The sequence below is a fragment of the Argopecten irradians genome, chromosome 12 (assembly GCF_041381155.1).
Source record: "Argopecten irradians isolate NY chromosome 12, Ai_NY, whole genome shotgun sequence".
Lineage (NCBI taxonomy): Eukaryota > Metazoa > Mollusca > Bivalvia > Pectinida > Pectinidae > Argopecten > Argopecten irradians.
In genome coordinates this window covers 21,265,622-21,284,608 of record NC_091145.1, presented here as the reverse complement: position 1 = coordinate 21,284,608, position 18,987 = coordinate 21,265,622, and the positions used below count along the sequence as shown (strand labels likewise).

General features: G+C 34.0%; 1 protein-coding gene across 3 annotated transcripts in view; it reads left to right on the top strand.

Annotated features, from left to right (window-relative positions):
* The first annotated feature begins 5,526 nt into the window (after positions 1–5,526).
* The window catches only part of LOC138336141 (histone deacetylase 6-like), an 85,960-nt gene continuing 72,499 nt past the window's right edge, over positions 5,527–18,987 (top strand). For all 3 annotated transcript variants that reach the window (XM_069285465.1, XM_069285464.1, XM_069285462.1), the window contains exons 1-4: positions 5,527–5,631; positions 8,632–8,733; positions 9,212–9,412; positions 11,866–11,900. In XM_069285465.1, coding sequence (XP_069141566.1) covers positions 8,689–8,733; positions 9,212–9,412; positions 11,866–11,900 — 281 coding nt within the window. In that variant the 5' untranslated portion in view covers positions 5,527–5,631; positions 8,632–8,688. The remainder of the gene's footprint in view (positions 5,632–8,631; positions 8,734–9,211; positions 9,413–11,865; positions 11,901–18,987) is intronic.

Here is an 18,987-nt window from a genome sequence, read left to right as displayed (position 1 = left end):
AATAAATGTTTATATCATGTTTATGAATATCTATGAACTTTGTGGAAAAAAAAAATCCACAAAAATGCTTCAACTGAATTTTACATCCAACACCAGATTTGCCATACTGAGTATTTAGAAATGATTAAATTTTAGAGTTATTGTAATAGTTATAAATATAAAAAAATAGCTATAATAACACTTTGTAAATGAGAGGCAAATATGTCTTGAATTTTGTGTAAATCTAAGGCAAGAAAGCTGCTATTGTACATGTGGTGTTGGTAAGATAGTCTTGTATTTGAAAAAGATACACATCTTAGTATATGTTGTGTGGGAGGGAGAAGTAAAGTATGTATAGTGTACATGTACATATGATATATATGGGGATAGAGTGCAGATAACTTAGTTTATGATGTGTGAGAAGACAGGGGAGATAACCTGATAATTGTAAGTTTAAAAGAGAGGGGCGATAACATGATAGTTTTAAGTTTTGAAGAGAGGGGAGATAACCTGATAGATTTAAGTTTTGAAGAGAGGGGAGATAATCTGATAATTGTAATGTTAGAACATAGGGGAAATAACTTGATAGTTTTAAGTTTGAAAATGAGGGTAGATAACCTGATAGTTTTAAGTTTAGAAGATAGGGGAGATAATCTGAAAGTTGCAAGTTTAGAACAGGGTAGATAACCTGATAGATGTAATTTTATAAGATAGGGGAGATAACCTGATAGCTGTAATTTTATAGAATAGGGGAGATAACCTGATAGTTTTAAATTTATAAGATAGGGAAGATAACCTGATTGTTGTAAGTTTAGAAGATAGGGGTGATAACCTGATAGTTGTAATTTTATAAGATAGGGGAGATAACCTGATAGTTGTAAGTTTAGAAGAGAGGGGAGATAAATGATATTTGTTTTTTTTACAGAAGGTATACTGTATTAATTTTGGTGAATTGTAGTCACATGGGAAGTTTTGATTGCACTTAAATAAGTTGCTGTACAGTATAACCATGCAGATGTGAATGAGAAGACAGGGACAATACCATATTCTTTATGGATAGAGAAGGAATATAAGCTAGGGTATCTTGTATGGGGAGCATGAGAGGGGGATTTGCAGCATTTGCTATGTGGAAAGAGAGAAAAAGAGGGGAGATAACAAAGTGTATGTTTGGAAAGACAAGGGAGAAAACCTGGTTTATGCTATATGGAATAAAGAGGAAAATAAATGTGACTGTTTTGTTTTGGAAATTTCATAGGTGGGGAATAATTAGCTGTATACTGTGTTTGAAGTAATTGGTATAAATGTACTAATGAAGTGGAAAATAGTGTATATAATGTTGATGTGTGGATGGTGCAACTGAGAATAGTATTTGGGGGAAAGAAGTAAGATTACTCTGTTTATTGTCAGAGATGAGTGATAATTAACCCTGCATGTATGTTGTGTATGAAAGATGTCCCTGTATGTTTCAAGTTTTGGTATGTGAGTTTAGAGTCCTATATCACATTAGTGTACATATTAATTTTGGTTTTGTAAGTTTTCAGTAGTATCTGTATGACATTTGTGTACATATTAACTTTGTTTTTGTTAGTTTTCAGTAGTATCTGTATGACATTTGTGTACATATTAATTTTGTTTTTGTTAGTTTTCAGTAGTATTTGACAATTGTGTGCCTCAGTAGTGGTGTGTAAGAGTCGCTGTGTTAGTAACACATTCCAATGCAAAATATACATTTTAATGTTATAGAAGGAAACAAACTATTGAATTAAGATTGCATGTGTAAATCATATTTAGTATTAATTAAGATATGTGAATTGTCTTTTTTCAATATAAGAAAATGCTGATTTTTTGAAATAAAATGTAAAACAACAGATCTTATTGTTGTTTTGATTTTCATTTTGTGGTTGATCAGTTCTTGTTGATCATTATTGGTGCTTGAGATTTAATGAAAAACAAAGTAAACCTTTATATTGTTATGTCAACAGATTTAATTAACACAGTTCTCTTGAAATAAATTCAGATTCAATTGACATAGTTCTCTTGTAATCAATTCATGTATAATTGACATAGTTCTCTTGTAATCAATTCAGATTTAATTGACATTGTTCTCTTGTAATCAATTCAGATTTAATTGACATAGTTCTCTTGTAATCAATTCAGATTTAATTGACATAGTTCTCTTGTAATCAATTCAGATTTAATTGACATTGTTCTCTTGTAATCAATTCAGATTTAATTGACATAGTTCTCTTGTAATCAATTCAGATTTAATTGACATAGTTCTCTTGTAATCAATTCAGATTTAATTGACATAGTTCTCTTGTAATCAATTCAGATTTAATAGACATAGTTCTCTAGTAATTACTTCAGATTTAATTGACATAATGCTCTTGCAATCAATTCAGATTTAATTGACATAATGCTCTTGCAATCAATTAAGATTTAATTGACATAGTTTACTTTTAATCAATTTATATTTAATTGACACAGTTCACTTGTAATCAATTCAGATTTATAATTGATATAGTTTACTTGAAATAAATTCAGATTTAGTTGACATAATTTACTTGCAATCAATTCAGATTTAATTGACATAGTTCTCTTGTTATCAATTCAGATTTATTTGACATAGTTTACTTGTAATCAATTCAGTTTACTTTCACTGACATTTTCACAATGCCACATGTTTGTAATTAACAGTTATAGTATGATTCAACATCTACTAGAGCTGTGTGCCTTTTTGAACTATTCTTAACTTTTCACTTGTTGAATAGTACATGTATCCCTATGATAGATATTCTAGAAATTGTACCTTTCTGGGACTAACCGCGGTCTTTGCAAATATGCTACAAAAGTTTGCAACATGCAACGAAAGGTTGCAATTATGCTACGAAATTCGTAGCATAATTGCAACTTTCGCGGTTTGACATAAATATACGAATAACAAAAAGAAATGTATTGTTTAAATGTTTTATTTAATTATTTAAATGAGAATAAAAAAGATTTCTAAGGCGATTTTACTTTTAAAATTATTATCATTATTAATTAGAATAATTGAACCGAATTACCTCCCCTTGCAAGAAATGGACATAAAATTTCATAATTATGTGAGGCGTAAAAACGGCGTTATTATTAATCAGAATTTATATTAAGTATTTAGATCCATCAAGGAAAATTAACACAAAAAATATTTACCGAATTACAATTGCAAGGAAATAGAGTATAATTTGAAATAATTTCCATTAGGCAGGTATTACAAATAATTTGTTTTGCCCTGGGTTCGACTGCCGCATTAACTTGCAGATTCCTATGTCTCGCTACAATATTCAAAGGTACTAGTGAGTATGGACAATGGACGACATCAAATTCATTTTACCGTTTATTAATATTTAACATGTGTAAAGGCGACAACAAGAAAATACCCGCGTGGCTCAGTGAGAAGTACTGTGAAATGGACAGTTTTGCTGCTAATATTCTCATGTTTTCGCTATCAGAATTAACTCCTACCCATCAATGAAAGACCGAGCACGTGGCGCTACACACCGGGCCGATTATCGATAGTTTAACCTCCAATTTCACAAACACCGTTCTCCAGCAAAGATTCTCAAAATATCTCCTTAACGGTTAACCCCGAAACTCAACACAGGAGGCTCCCACTCTTTTCCAGCCTAACAACGGCTCTCAACACAAGAGTGAAGACTTTTAATTACTATCGAACCCCGTCTAAAAGCGAGACATGCCAAGTCCGACATTGTACAATTTCACAAGTATTTCAAACTCAAAAATATAGCAAAAATATCGACTGACAGCGAAAAATACACACACAGTAATGTTAATGCATTTCCGTACTATACGATAACAGCAAATTAGGGAAAGGATGGGCGACAAATATATAAAAATTACATAGGATTCAAAAACACAACCCTCACCTCTCAAGGCCCGGTAGAAAACTGAAAGCCTCGGCGCAGTCCCGAGATCTCGTGCCCAGCAAATTCCCGCCAAAGTCCCGGTTAATATAATTTCCGGAAAATATAGCAACGAAGCGCACCGCAGCTTCGTTACACCTACATTAAATAATTATAAAATGGGAATGTAAAACGAAATTGATTATGTAATAGAGTCACAAAAGTTATTAACTTACCGTTAATACTACACTTATCAACACCTTCTGAAAGGCCCACTACCTTTCCGAAACGGCTTTTAATTTTTAAAATGGGAATGTAAAAAAAAGATCGATAATTTTGTAGAGTCCTAAAAATTATTAACTTACCGTTAATACTACATTTATCATCACCTTCTGAACGATTTGATTAAAATAAATAAAATGTTTATTTTCATAACGCGGGTCGTATTATGTTTCCCGCCGTCGTCCTAAATACCGCGCGGTAGTTGACTATCACTGCGCTAGACGGCAAAACAGCGAATTGACTCTCCACTGTTTTCATATTTTACGCAGGCAATCTTGCATATGTTTGGTGTCGTAACCTTATTTTAGATCATCGGTATGCATTTTCTGATGTTATTAATGTTTTTTAAGAAACCTTTATATTTTGCTCCGGAAAGGTAATGGGCCCTTTAACAATTTAATATAAACAAATATAATGCCAATTTTCACAACGCGGGTCGTTTTATGTTTCCCGCCGTCGTCCTAATTACCGCGCCTCGGTTGATTATCACTGCACAAGAAGGCAAAACAGCGACATGAATCTTCACTGTTAATATAGTTTACGCAGGGAATCCGGCATTTGGCTGGTGTTATAACATCTTCTTAGGCTATTAATATACTTTTTCGTATATTATTATTGTTTTAAAGAAACTTTTAATTTTTGTTTCCCAAAGGTAGTGGGCCTTTAAGGTTTTTTTTATTATTGTAATCCCTTGATGGACATATTTAGTCTAGTAAATTTTTATTGAATGTTTATTATTAAAAGTTTGAACATTACGTGCTTGAACGTATTAGGAAATGCGCCGCGCAACGAAAAAATAATCTTAAATGAAGTACGATAAATGTGCAGGAGGGCCCTTTTTCAAATGTGCATTTTTAGAACATTTCCCGTCCTGGGGAACCTGCCCGATGTCGTAAAAATGTAAAGTGAGGTTGTAAACCACTGCCACTGCATGACTTCTTGGATCAGAGATATAAATTATTAGGCCAAATTGTTTTAAGTCTCTGCTTATACTCAACGACATACAATGTAAAATTACTATCTCAAAATGAACTTGTGAGAAATAGAAAATTTAAACTGATCAGTTACTTTTCATGAAAAATACTGACAGAGATTTCGATATATACTTACATTTCACTAAATATTGTACTCAGGGACTTAGATAAATCTCGTGTAATTTAATACTTTGTTTATGAATCAATGGTATTGAGTAACTTTTTTAGCTTAATTACGACAAGGACATGCATCTTTGATGAGGACGATTAATTCTTTATGTAATCAATGAGACTCTCAAACCACTAAAATAACTGTATTTAAAAAAAGCGCGGTAAAATATAATTAAGTGCCGGGACCTACGACCTTTACGGACCTGATTTTAGAAGGCCCCGACACAAATGTAAGTACTTCCGGGTCGTAGACAACTTGTGCAAAGAAGATGCAAACGAACACTGATGATTACCGAAAGTGGATCTGTATTTAATTAAAATCGGTAAGCCCATCGTGTCAACCGTTGTCTTCAGGCATACGTAATTATTCGAAACAGTTCCATTTGTACGACAAGATTACGTATCTATGCATTAATGTATTTTCTTTAACAAAGATCGCGAAAGTCGACATGCAGCCAAGTTAATTTGCTGCAACATTAAAAAGTTACGTAGACCATATATATCCGACATTTGCATCTAACGGTTCATGATGAGTGTGATGTAGGTGTCATCTTTGTACAATTTCGACCGACGATTTTGCCACAAATGCAATTTAAAATGTGTACATATTTTAATACAACTTTGCAAACGGGCCTATTAGGAAATAATATTAATAGAGAAATGAAAAATATTAATAATGCTAAAAATATTAATTCGTACAAGTAGTGATAATTTCAAAACATGTGTTGATCATTATTATGTCTTGAATCATGATTTTAACAGTATTTTAAGTTTTGAATGTCAAATAGAATATAGGCCTACTACGTATCATTTTGGCAAAGGCTATTTGAGCATGTTTCTTTCTATATTTCATATTGCATACATAATAAATTGCCAAAATGATGTTTCATTTTATAATTCTAGCCTTACTAAATTCCTGGCATTGAGCTATTACCAAAAAACTTATAGTGTACTTTAGAACATTTCTACTTTCACTTAAAAAAGTAAAAATATGTGACTGCATATATCAGATTTTCGATTTCTTTCTCCATTGCCAGATGGAAAATTTCACAGGGTTAGGGTCACATAAATGGCTTTGAAATTATTATTTAGGACAAATTGTAAATGTAAGATTATATGTTAAGGTAACATATATAACAGTTAACAATCCCTTTTGAAGGTTTGCTATTCACTAATGTTTTCATTATGAGTTTTTAGGTCACCTGAGACGAAGTCTCAAGTGAACACTATTTGCCCAATTTTCGTAGGAAATTAGTCAGAATTGATTAGAATTATTAGCCTAAGATATAGGTGTTTAACATCCATATCCGTCCTCGATGACGCCCTGGGGGACCAGAGGGGCAGGACCAAACAGGGTCAAAATGATTAAAATTTCAAAAAATACCTCTAAGTTCACAGGTTGATGGAAGCAAATACTCTTCATAGTCTAAAAAGTCAAATTTATAAATCACTGACCAACTTCAAGGCCCAGCATATAGTGTTTATATGTCTTTGATTTATTTCATTATTTGTTTCATTATATATTCTAACTCAGGTGACCGTTAAGGCCCATGGGCCTCTTGTTAAAATGGGAATATTAGTAATCATGCAAGAGTGTGACTTTGAATATGGTCTCGGGCAATACTGACCTTATTTTTCAACTCTACACTTGTATATGGATGCTTTACATACCTTTGGTTCATTTGAGCTGTGATCTGTTTAATAACAAATATATTGAATATATATCATGGTGTGCTAATGCCCACTATTGAATATGCTAGAACACCCTTTGTTAATACAAACCAATGCATGTCAAAAATTTGACAACCAATGCTTAATTGATAACTGAATCATATATAAGAGAGATTGGCATCTCTACCATTTTAACGATCAGCAGATGTACTCCGGCCCGCCCTGTATATTCCCAGGGTTTTCCACCCCAATATATTCCTTAATGCTTATATTTTTCAAAGTAAAAATAGTATTATACAGTCAGAACTTCAAGAACCTGTTTATACATTTAGCTATATTCAAAACGTTTAAAAAAACCATTTACCTCAAATTTAAGGCGTATCGTAGAAATGAAGTTTTAATGAATACAGATCTTTGATTTATTTTTATTATTCAATGGTTGTCTCCTTTTACTTGTGTTTTGGTTAGGATTAACCTATCATCGTTGTTGGCCTCAAACATCAATGTAGCATCCTATTTAAGCTTCGTTTATAGAAGTCTATGGTTTCTTTACATAGTAATACATTGGTATAAAGGGGAATAGAGTAAGATAATATTACATTGTTGTTATAGATTTCAAAAATAATTATTTTAAGAGTTAAAAGTGTGATGATGATGATGATAATAGAAATTTGTTTGAAATTAGAAATGTGTTTATTTATATATATGATAATAGAATGAAGTCTTATAGAGGAAAAAATTTAGCATTCAGAACAAGGTTTATAAAGCGGAGGCCTGAACACCAGCAAGATGAGCTACATGATCACACATCCTGAACTCATCGGGTATTAATGTCGTATTATCGTGAGAATATCTATGTAATATCTATTCCCCGAGGAGTTCCGGATGCATGATCACCATGCAATGATCAACCCAGTCCAAGTCCGCTGATACACTCCTGGCTCCGGTCATTCTCCATGCCATTGCCCCATCAGATACAACTACTTATTAGTTCACATATGTATCCCTGCTATGCACACAGTGTTTTAAACATGGGTTGGTATATAAGCTTAACAGGAGCAGAGGAGAAAATGTATCAACAAGACATGCCGCATGTTAAATCTGATTGAGTTATACCTGCTTATAGTCTGATAGCCAACCTAGTCCAATTCTGCTTCATTTACAATCAATTTCCAATGACAATAACTGCCAATTACTTAATACTTTCAAATTTATTTTATTATTAAAAAGTATTCTCTATTAATATTTACACTACTGTCAATCTACTTTCTTTTCTGTACAATTTAATTTTGCAAATTTCGCGATTCAAGTCAATTTGTGAAAGTTTTATCTCTGCGGACTAACATCTACATCATTGATACTGATAGGAATTTGCAGACATTATTTAAAATCAGTGAATGTTAATTTTGTTTTGAAATGGAAATTGCGAAATAAGTAGCTCTGAAAGAAAGTTGATATTTACAGTATTTCAGTGCTTTAATGTATCGTCTCAGGCAAGATAGATTCTAGAGGAGTCTGTGTGTAAAATGTGTAAAGATCGAAGTGCAGATTGCATGACTTCTATTTGAAGTTAAATGCTGTTTGATATCAAATTCAGCAATAACATAATCTGCATTATTGTAATATAAAAACTCATTATTTCATTATTTCAGGAGATCATCATCACAAAGATAATACTCAGAGGTTCTTAATCCACAACAGACTTAAAAATGGATGACAAAGGTGCTGAAGATTCAGAAGTCAACCTCAAATCGGTAAAATTAATTTTGAATTCTTTTAAAAAAATCCTGGAAGGAATATTGGCAGAATTTTAAAATATTATCACACTGATCAAGCTATTAGTCCATGGATTACATATGTTTAATGCTATAAGCAAATGAAATATTCACATTTTGTATGCTAGAGATTCGATTCAAGACATGTTTTTATCTGTTCAATACTGGTAATAATATATGTCAATGTTTATTCAATCCATGCTGGACCAAACCATTTTATCCAAATGAACATTATCATTTCTAGAAAATTTTTGATACAATGATTTTATAGTGAGATTTATTGGAAGGGATTGTCTGAGATTGTGAGCTCATTAGCTTTTGTCTGCTATCCACTAGTAGCTGTATAATGATAAATACAAATTCATGATTAAGTTGGGTTGATTTCGAGCTAACAGATAATCTCCAGGTATTAATATTGTTATTAAATTTTTATTTAATCATTCCGTCATTGTTACAGACTGAGGGAGTAAGTGCCCATGTAATTCACCGGGAGCGATTAGAGAGAGTAAAGAGAAAGGGAAGAGAAAGAAAACGACAGGAAGAAGAAAGAAAGAGAGAAGAAGAAAGAAAGAGAGAAGAAAAAAAGAAAAATCAGGACACTCAAGAATCATCTGATAGTGAAAATGAGGATTATTTGATTGAACAGCTTACTAAAATGGTTAATAAGTTGTTTTTTCTTGCATTTTAAACAATTTTGATATTAGGATAGATGTTGTATCAAGTCTGTCTTAGGTTAAGATGGTTATACTGTATTCTCTCAATAAGTGATAATATGGGATCTGTCTCAATTTTCATATGTAGATTCCCCTAGGGCCCTAGTTGGGTATATTTCATTTTGGGACAGATCGATTGTCAAGATGGCTGACAAGCCGCCATCTTGGATTTTGTTAGTTTAATATTTTACCGCTATTTCTTAAGTACTGATGGTATCTGTCTCAAATTTTATAGGCAGGTTGCCTTACGACCCTAGATACGCATATTGCATTTGATATCTGATTAGTCAACAAAATGGTCGGACAGGTAGCCATCTTGGATTTTGATAGTTGAAAATTGTTACAGCTATTTTTTACAAAGTTTAACAAAGGAATCTGTCTCAAATTTCATATGTAGGTTCCCCTAGTGCCCTTGTTGTGCATATTTCATTTTGGGGACCAATCAGTCAGCATGATGGCTGACAGGCAGACATGTTGGATTTTGGTAGTTGAAAATTGTTACCTCTATTTCTCAGAAAGCACTGAAGGGATCATCGTCGGAGACCCACTGGTGATCGCACTACACTACGCTACACTTATCACCCGTGGGCAAACTCCTTGTAAAATCCTTGTAAAATATGCTAATTCACACACTAGAATTGACCAGTTAGAATACTCGATATATAGTTCGGAACTCTTCAGAATGAAGGCTGGTTTATTAGCTTGAAGTTAAACAAAAAATGGCGGCGCCCATAAATAACATGTGAGTTTTGTATAAAAACGGTCAAGGACAAGTCATACAGATCTCTATCTTCCAAAACTATCTCATATGACCACATAGATCATGGCAGTATGGTGAATGTGGAGGTATGACAACAAGGGTAGAATGGAGTTGTTGACCACGGTGAGTGTTAACCAGCTGTGTTTGGTTACAATATGTAGGTCAAGGCGGTGTTGGCTCCATGACGTTGAGCTACAACATACGTATGCCCTAATTGTTACCTTATACCTAATAACATTAAGACTATTAGTATAAAACACTCAAATGAAAATAGCTATTTCTGCCCTAATAAAGCATAACATTATTACAGAAATACCTAATGAAGTCCTATACTGCTATGAACGAAGCTAACAACTCTTTTGTTCATAGTTTACCTGGCCCATACACACACGAGTATACACCGCTCGTGCGCTCCCAGTGTCGTGTACCCAAACATTCGCTATGCAGGTGCAAGTGTTGGCCAACTTTGTTGTGCTACTGTATACTGTATATAACGCTTACTCTGATTGGATGAAATCCCATTGCAAAAATGTACTGGAACCAATCAAATTCTTCATGCATATAAATTACCTACGACAATTTTACCTGGAGTTTGCCCACGGGTGATAAGTGTAGCGTAGTGTAGTGCGATCACCCGTGGGTCTCCGACTATGGAAAGGGATCTGTCTCAAATTTCATAGGTAGGTTTCCGCTAGGACTCTAGTTGTGCATATGGCATTTTGGGAACAATGCCATATATATCAATAAGATGGCCAACAGGTAGTCATAGGATTTTGATATTTAAAATTTCAAAAAACATAAAAGATCCCTCTTTCTATTGTCAGACAAAGATCATTCTTTTGTAGTTCCCTCTAGGATCTCTTGTACTATACTGTCATCAGTCATTTTCTAATCGTAAGGCACACTGAGCGGGGCCCTTTCTGATGTTGTAGTTTCAGTTTTTATTTGTAAGTCAACGTAAGTGATATTGAGGCCTAAAAGAGTAGTAGTATAGTAGAATACATGTAGTAAATGTACGTTGTGATATTTGTATGCATTTGATTCATTAGATAGATTCGTTTATTATAAATAAGAAGACAAAACTCAAGTGCTAATCACTGACATACAATTTATTGCTTATTCATTAGAAAGTTCTTTCTCTCTGCCTTTCTCAGTCTTTCTGTGCATGATGTTTTCAGAATTTAGTAACATAATAACTATTCTTATTTGGTTTAGATTTAAAGATGCTCCATCGTTGACAAATGGTAATTTTTTATTATCAAAAACAGGAGCAGACGATTTAGTGTTTTTCAGTTACAAAAGTTACTTACTTTACACCAGTATCACCATTGAAAAGTTTGAGCTTCTCATTTTACTTCAAGTTGAAAATATGAAAAATAATTAATTGCATCCTGAAAAAATTCCATGGCACTATATTCTGTATGAAATGAAGTACTGATTGCGCATGTATCAAAGGCAAAAAAAAAAAAATTTTTTATATTATTTCATTTGTTAATTAGGCATATATATATACACGATTAAACACCAATTATTGTTCAAATGATGAGTATCATTTATGCTCTGTCGGCGGTGGATCATCTTTAAATAAAGTAAGATAGATTAAGAAGGTTTCTACATTGATATGTTTTTCTCCTTTAGGGTATAAGTGTGAGACAGCCAGAACCTCCTGAAGGGTGAGTCATAAACATTTTATTTTGTTGTTCTTTAGATTGATTTATCTCTGAGCTTTTTATGCTCATCACGAAACTTTTGTTTTTGCTTAGTCAATAAAACATGACGTAATTTTTTATTACATTGTCTGTGATTGGCTAAGTCAAAAATAATCGTAAACTTAAGTGTTTTCATGATTTGGCCTAGTCTAAACTGATTGCGTATTGGTTTTAAAGAATCGAACATAAGTATGCTAATTGCACTAAGTTCACTGTAGGAGATTAAGGAGATCTAAAGGCAAAGTAAGGGTATTAATAAACACTGTGTGATTGATTTGCTGTGGTGTATATCTGTTACATTGGCTGATCTACATCTGTTAGTTATATAGTTTTCTAAAAGATAGTGTTTATTAAGACTTATATTCTGACCATCAATGTATTTTTGTCTCCATTTTTGTGACTTTATGAAAGTTATCAATATCCTATGGAAATAAAAATAAAGACTCTTTATTCTATTACAATAATACACATGGCTGTGAAAATGTACTTGTCCACTCGTCCTGACAAGTAAATTTGTCTGTCGAATGAGTAAATCTTACACGCTCACGATTTTGTCCTAGCTGGTCTCATATGTTACATTTGTTTTTGTTAAAAAAAAACAAAAAAAGAGAATCTGAATACTTTTTGATATTATCTATGAACAAAACCCATTTGGTACAAATTGAGTATACTAATATACATCTTTCATGTGTAATAATTGTTAATACATTAAGTTTGTATTATAGGGCATGAAGTAAATTTTAAAGGGGCACTTGCCCAATGGACGAGTCCAATTGAAAGTTTTTCCACGGTCCTGAATACAGTTATTATGGGTACAGCTTGGTTAGGCCGAGTCTGTTCTGTATGTAATTGGTTACTAGTTTATCAAACCATTCCTGGTGGCATTTTCACACTTGCTGACCTTGATTGTAACCTTTGACCCTAATTTTTAAGCCATTATAATTTGTATCTTTTAACTTACTTTTAACACATTGGTGGTTTTATGTCAACCCTCCTAGAAAGCTCCTTCACAAGTTTGTACTTTCAACTTTGAATTCAGTCATTTTCTTTCAGTTCATTTTGAATTAAATCAAATTGTTAGTCAAACTTTGATGTGCTTTGAAAACTCTTGTTTGGTTTATTTAGTACAATAAGTTGTCAACTGTATCACTATGTGATGGTTAAATTTCACAGGTGATTTATTTTCTCTATATTTACATTTTCATTGAAACCAGCAAATTTTAAACATCAGAGAAATATTTAGAAATGTATTGTATCAAACAGTGAACCGCCAAATTTAACCTCTGTGAATCATACCTTATAGAAAATCGTGAAGTTTTGATGGCACAAATTTAAAGTGCTATACAGTATGAGCCTGATCTATAGGAGAATTCATGCCTGACAAGGTCAAATTTCTCTACAATATAATTGACAATAATTTTAGATATTGGCAATAATTAAATTTTGCCTGCTACGAGCATTTTCATTGGCTTAAAAATTTACTTTATCAGCCCATAAAGGAAAAAATGGCGTGGCCGTTTGTAACATTGCTTCTGATAGGTTGAGATGACGGTGTAATGATTTCATAAACAAAAGTGTCCCAAAATGAATTTTGAATATTGAAGAGATTTTGTAAATTGAATAATAAGGATTAATTTGAAAAGATTTTTTTAGCCCACCATCTGGCGCTTTTCGTCCGTAGTCCGTCCTTCCGTCCGTCCTTCCGTCCATCCTTCCGTCCGTTAACATTTCTTGTTACCGCTATTTCTCCGAAATGCCTGAAGGGATCTTTCTCAAATTTCATATGTAGGTTCCTCTAGGGCCCTAGTTGTGCATAGTGCATTTTGGGACCAATCGGTGAACAAGATGGCCGCCATCTTGGATTTTGATGGTTAAAGTTTGTTACCGCTATTTCTCAGAAAGTACTGAAGGGATCTCTCTCAAAATTGCATATGTAGGTTCCTCTAGGGCCCTAGTTGTGCTTATTGCATTTTGGGACAGATCGGTCAACAAGATGGCCGCCAGGCCACCATCTTGGATTTTGATAGTTAAATTTTGTTACCGCTACTTCTTAGAAAGTACTGAAGGGATCTCTTTCAAATTTCATATGTTGGTTCCTCTAGGTTCCTAGTTTTGCATATTACATTTTGGGACGGATCGGTCAACAAGATGGCCGCCAGGCCGCCATCTTGGATTTTTATAGTTAAAGTTTGTTACCGCTATTTCTCAGAAAGTACTGAAGGGATCTCTTTCAAATTTATATGTAGGTTCCCCTAGGTCCCTAGTTGTGCATATTGCATTTTGGGACTGATCGGTCAACAAGATGGCCGCCAGGCAGCCATCTTAGATTTTGACAATTGAAGTTTGTTACCGCTATTTCTCAGAAAGTACTGAAGGGATCTCTTTCAAATTTCGTTTGTAGGTTCCCCTAGGGCCTTAGTTGTGCATAATGTATTTTGGGACGGATCGGTCAACAAGATGGCCGCCAGGTCGCCATCTTGGATCTTGATAGTTAAAGTTTGTTACCGCTATTTCCCAAAATGCACTGAAGGGGTCTCTCTCAAATTTCATATGTAGGTTCCCCTAGGGTCCTAGTTGTGCATATTGCATTTTGTAACTGATTGGTCAACAAGATGGCCGACATGTAGCCATCTTGGATTTTGATAGTTGAAGTGAAGTGATCTGTTTCATATTTCATATTTGTTGTATGTTTGAAAAAGTTTGAAAAGCAGAGAAAAGATCCCTCTTTCCATTGTCAGACGTAGATCATACTTTGGTGGGCGCCAAGGTCCCTCTGGGATCTCTTGTTTATGTTATGGACTGATATAACACAAAAATCTGAGTGTACTCTCATCATAAACCGCTTTTTAGAGTCAACTCAGATTTTTGTGTTATATCTCCATAACATAAAAAAAACTATTCAAGTTAATCCTTAAATAATTTTTATCACTTTTCTCTGCGATGAGTCTTTTTTTTTGCAACTTTATAAGAACCGTCATATCCCTTTAAAGCCATCTCCTTGTATATGGGACCTCAAGTTGATAGTTTAACTTTGAATTTTAGTCTAGCTTATTAAAGGCCCACTACCTTTTGAAACGGCTTTTAGTTTTTAAAATGGGAATGTCAAACAAGATCGATAATTTTGTAGAGTCGCAAAAGCTATTAACTTACCGTTAATACTACATTTATCATCACCTTCTGAATGATTTGATTAAAATAAATAAAATGTTTATTTTCATAACGCGGGTCGTATTATGTTTCCCGCCGTTCCTAAATACGTTGTCCTAAATACAGTGCGGTAGTTAACTATTACTCGCCAGATGGCAAAATAGCGAATTGACTCTCCACTGTTTTCTTATATTACGCAGGAAATATCGCATATGTTTGTTGTTGTGACCTTATTTTAGGTCATCAGTATGTATTTTCTGATGTTGTTAATTTTTTTTTAATAAACCTTTATATTTTGCTCCGGAAAGGTAATGGGCCTTTAACCAAATATCAACTTCAAATATGTAAATACATGTATATTACATTCTTTATTCTATTTTTACTAAGATTGATTTGCTGCTTACTTTGTGCAGTAATTTTGTGGTTAGGTTAGTGGGGGCCCCCAATGGCCTAGTGGTTAAGGTGTCCCAACAATATCACAAGCCCCCCACATCTGGGTTTCAAGTTCAAATCCCAGATGTCAGGTACTGGTTGCTGGTCAGTGGTTTTTCTCTTGGTACTCCAGTTTTATTTTACTTTACTTTAGTTGTCTATCGGATTATGCATCCTTAAATGTCTAAAAAAAACCAGGTCAACCCAGGGAAATAGGGTGAGTTGGCAATACTGTCGTTTGTCCTATTAATTGACCCCATATAAGTATATAAGATATAATAAAGAAAACACTCACATGTTAAAAAAAAATTTTGCATGGTTACATACGTATTTCAGAATGGTATGTTGCTATGTAACAATATGGAACATAGCGTAACATTACATAGGTGGTTTACTCCTGGGATTAGTAAATTTGATTAATTGAGTTTTATGTTTCTTTAAATACGATATGGATAAGAATTTGGCAGGTGGGATGTATTAAAATTCAGTCTGCAGACTAGTGCATTTGTTATGTTATCATTTAGCTATCATCACATGACCTTTTCTAGAGCCACACCTCTGTGTCATTTGACCTTTATTCCATCCTGGTCATACACAGGTACCTTAGAAACATTTAGGGTTAAACACAGAATTCAAATTCCGCCACCGATTTATACCTTTGTGCCTTTGCTCGGTCTGGATACAAAAACTTGTTTGAATCATTAACTTCCTGTTACTTGGCAATGTTTTATGTAATTCTGGAATGTTTATCTAGATCTATGTTCAAGTAACTTAAACTGGGGAAAGAATTCCTTTTGTACTTCAGTTCTTTACTCAGTAAACTCAATACTTTGCCATCGTTTGTTTTGTACATGTCTGTTTCCTATAAATGTTAAATTTACAGACATCTAAGTAAGGGATGAAAAGAATGACTATTATCCTCAGGTCGGCCATTTGGAAAAATTTATTATACCAAGTGAGTCTGATGCTTTTGTCCTATGACAATTTATGGATATGGGCATTTCACCCACATAAAAGCTAGCTTTTATTGCTGTGCAAATGAGTGTTGATATATTCATGTGCCAAAGTTAAGCAACGTTACGGTCCTCTAAGACAAGTGTGGCCTGCTCTTGGATGGATGACCGTTTCATTAGGTAGGGCCCGGCCTTGGCACGTTACGGTCCTCTAAGACAAGTATGGCCTGCTCTTGGATAGGTGAACGTTTCGTTAGTTAGGGTCCGACCTTTGCACGTTACGGTCTTCTTAAGACAAGTGTGGCCTGCTCTTGGATGGATGACCATTTTTTTAGTTCGGGCTGGCCCTTGGCACATTACGGTCCTCTTAAAGACAAGTGTCCTTTACAAAGCTGTGTTGTTTAGAGTTTGTTTGATATTGTAAATTGCACTTTTTAGGGTTTATTTGCTCACCTGGCGAAGGGTGTTTGTCCTCTGTCAGCCCTTTGTCAACTTTTTCTTTAAACCCCTGTTTGTCATAAACTTCTCTGTTGATTATGACCAATTGTGATCAATAGGGGGAAAGAGAACCAATTTTGTTAAGAATATGGGTCTATAGCTCCCTTGGTGCAGAGGGGTGGGGCCCAATAGGGAAATAAAGCAAAATTTCTTTTCTGAAAAAGCAAAGCAATTTTGTCCATGTTTGAAGTTTGTATGAAATGTGGTTATGACATTTGACCTCCATGAGTTTTAGCTGTAAATTGTCAAATGAAGATTGTTTTGCAGTATTGTTTTTGAACTCACTCTGATCTTGATTTCAAGGTCAACTGTTAAATAACTGCCTGCTTCCTGTATTTTATTCTATTATTATTTTAATGAGAATTTGAAGATTTCAGAGAGTTCAGAGGGATGTAGCCCTTTACTTTCATCAGTCAAGTCTGCTTTTGTTGAATAAAAACTCCAGGATCTACTTAAATCCTTTGTAAGGACAAATATTTGTTTATGATACTGTCACTATCTGACAAAACATGTGTGTTTATTTTCCGTTTATGTTGCCAGTTATTTTATCTGCACAGATGAAATATCAAAAGCTAGTTTTTATCTATAAATGTTTTAAATCCTGATATATAATACACACCCGGGTTGTAGATAGCATTACATTCGTTTATCTGTCCTTGGTTGAAATAACTGTACTGGAGACACAGGGATTTGTTAGGATTGAGATAATCAGGTTTCCATGGTATTACAAGATTCCTGAGATATTAAAATACTGACATATACATTCATGTCATTTAAGTCATGACAAGTCTAGGATAGATAAATTCTTTGATGAATTTGTGTAATGACACATTGGGTGTCATTGAAGCTTTATCTTCTGTGTGAACAACACTTAGGTGCTTATTTTTAAAATGGAATTAATACAATTTTTATGGTGCCTGTACTCTTTTGACGATAACATATAGTTGATTATGGCATCAGTAGTAGTATTGTTTATAGTCAACCCTAAAGACCACCCAAGGAACAGATAGAAAATGGTTCTTATAGCCAGGTGGTCTTTATACACAGGTTGAATTATGTTGAAATTGGTTGTTCGAGTTTCTAGAAGTGGTCTTATAAGCAGGTGGTCTTTCTATTGAGGTGGTTGCATCAGTAGTTTTACCAAACTGTGATTTTCTGTACAAACCTCAAGTTCCCATTTGTATGTCAAAGTCAAGTGTCATGCAACAAATATACTTTTAGGGAATTCTTGTTTTACTTTGTTCATCATAAAAGAACATCATTATTGAATGAGCTTATAGGAAAAAGGAGACAGAAATGTACACTTGTAGTGAGCAAATTTATATAAACATCATTCACTGTTGAATTCATGAGATCCTTTTAAGATGCTGGAGTGACTGAGTGGTTAAGATGTCCTGACATATTACCACAAGCCTTCTACCTCTGGGTTGTGAGTTTGAATCACATGCGGGATAGTAGTAGGGTACTGACCACTGGTCGGTGGTTATTCTCTGGGTACACAAGCTTTCCTCCACTGTGACCTTTACACACTTAAGTTGGATGCTCTGCCAATTATTTTAGTTTGATTAGAAAACCTATTATCAGCCAGGATCATGTAAGGACGTGCCAGGTTTGTTGGCGGAGGAAAGCTGGAGAACCTTGAGAAAAAACACCAACTAGCTGATATCTACCCCTCATGGGATTCGAACTAGCAACCCAGAGGTGGATGGCTTATGGTAATATGTGTTGTAGTGTGAAAATATAGTAAAAATGCAGTAATATGTCTGGACATCTTTACCTCTGCTAATTATGCTGTCCTTGGCCTCTGATTATCAACCAAGGATTTTTTTCCCTTTGATATCAATTGTACTGTAAATTGAACATTTGACAAGCAGTAAAACCTTCAACCTAATATCATGTGGCCATTGCCTAATACTTTATCAGCTACTTCACAATCTTGTATTTACACAGACATTATATTTATAATAAAACAGGAAGTCCATGCTCAATAATAACGTGACCCTGTTAGAGAGATAGTCTGG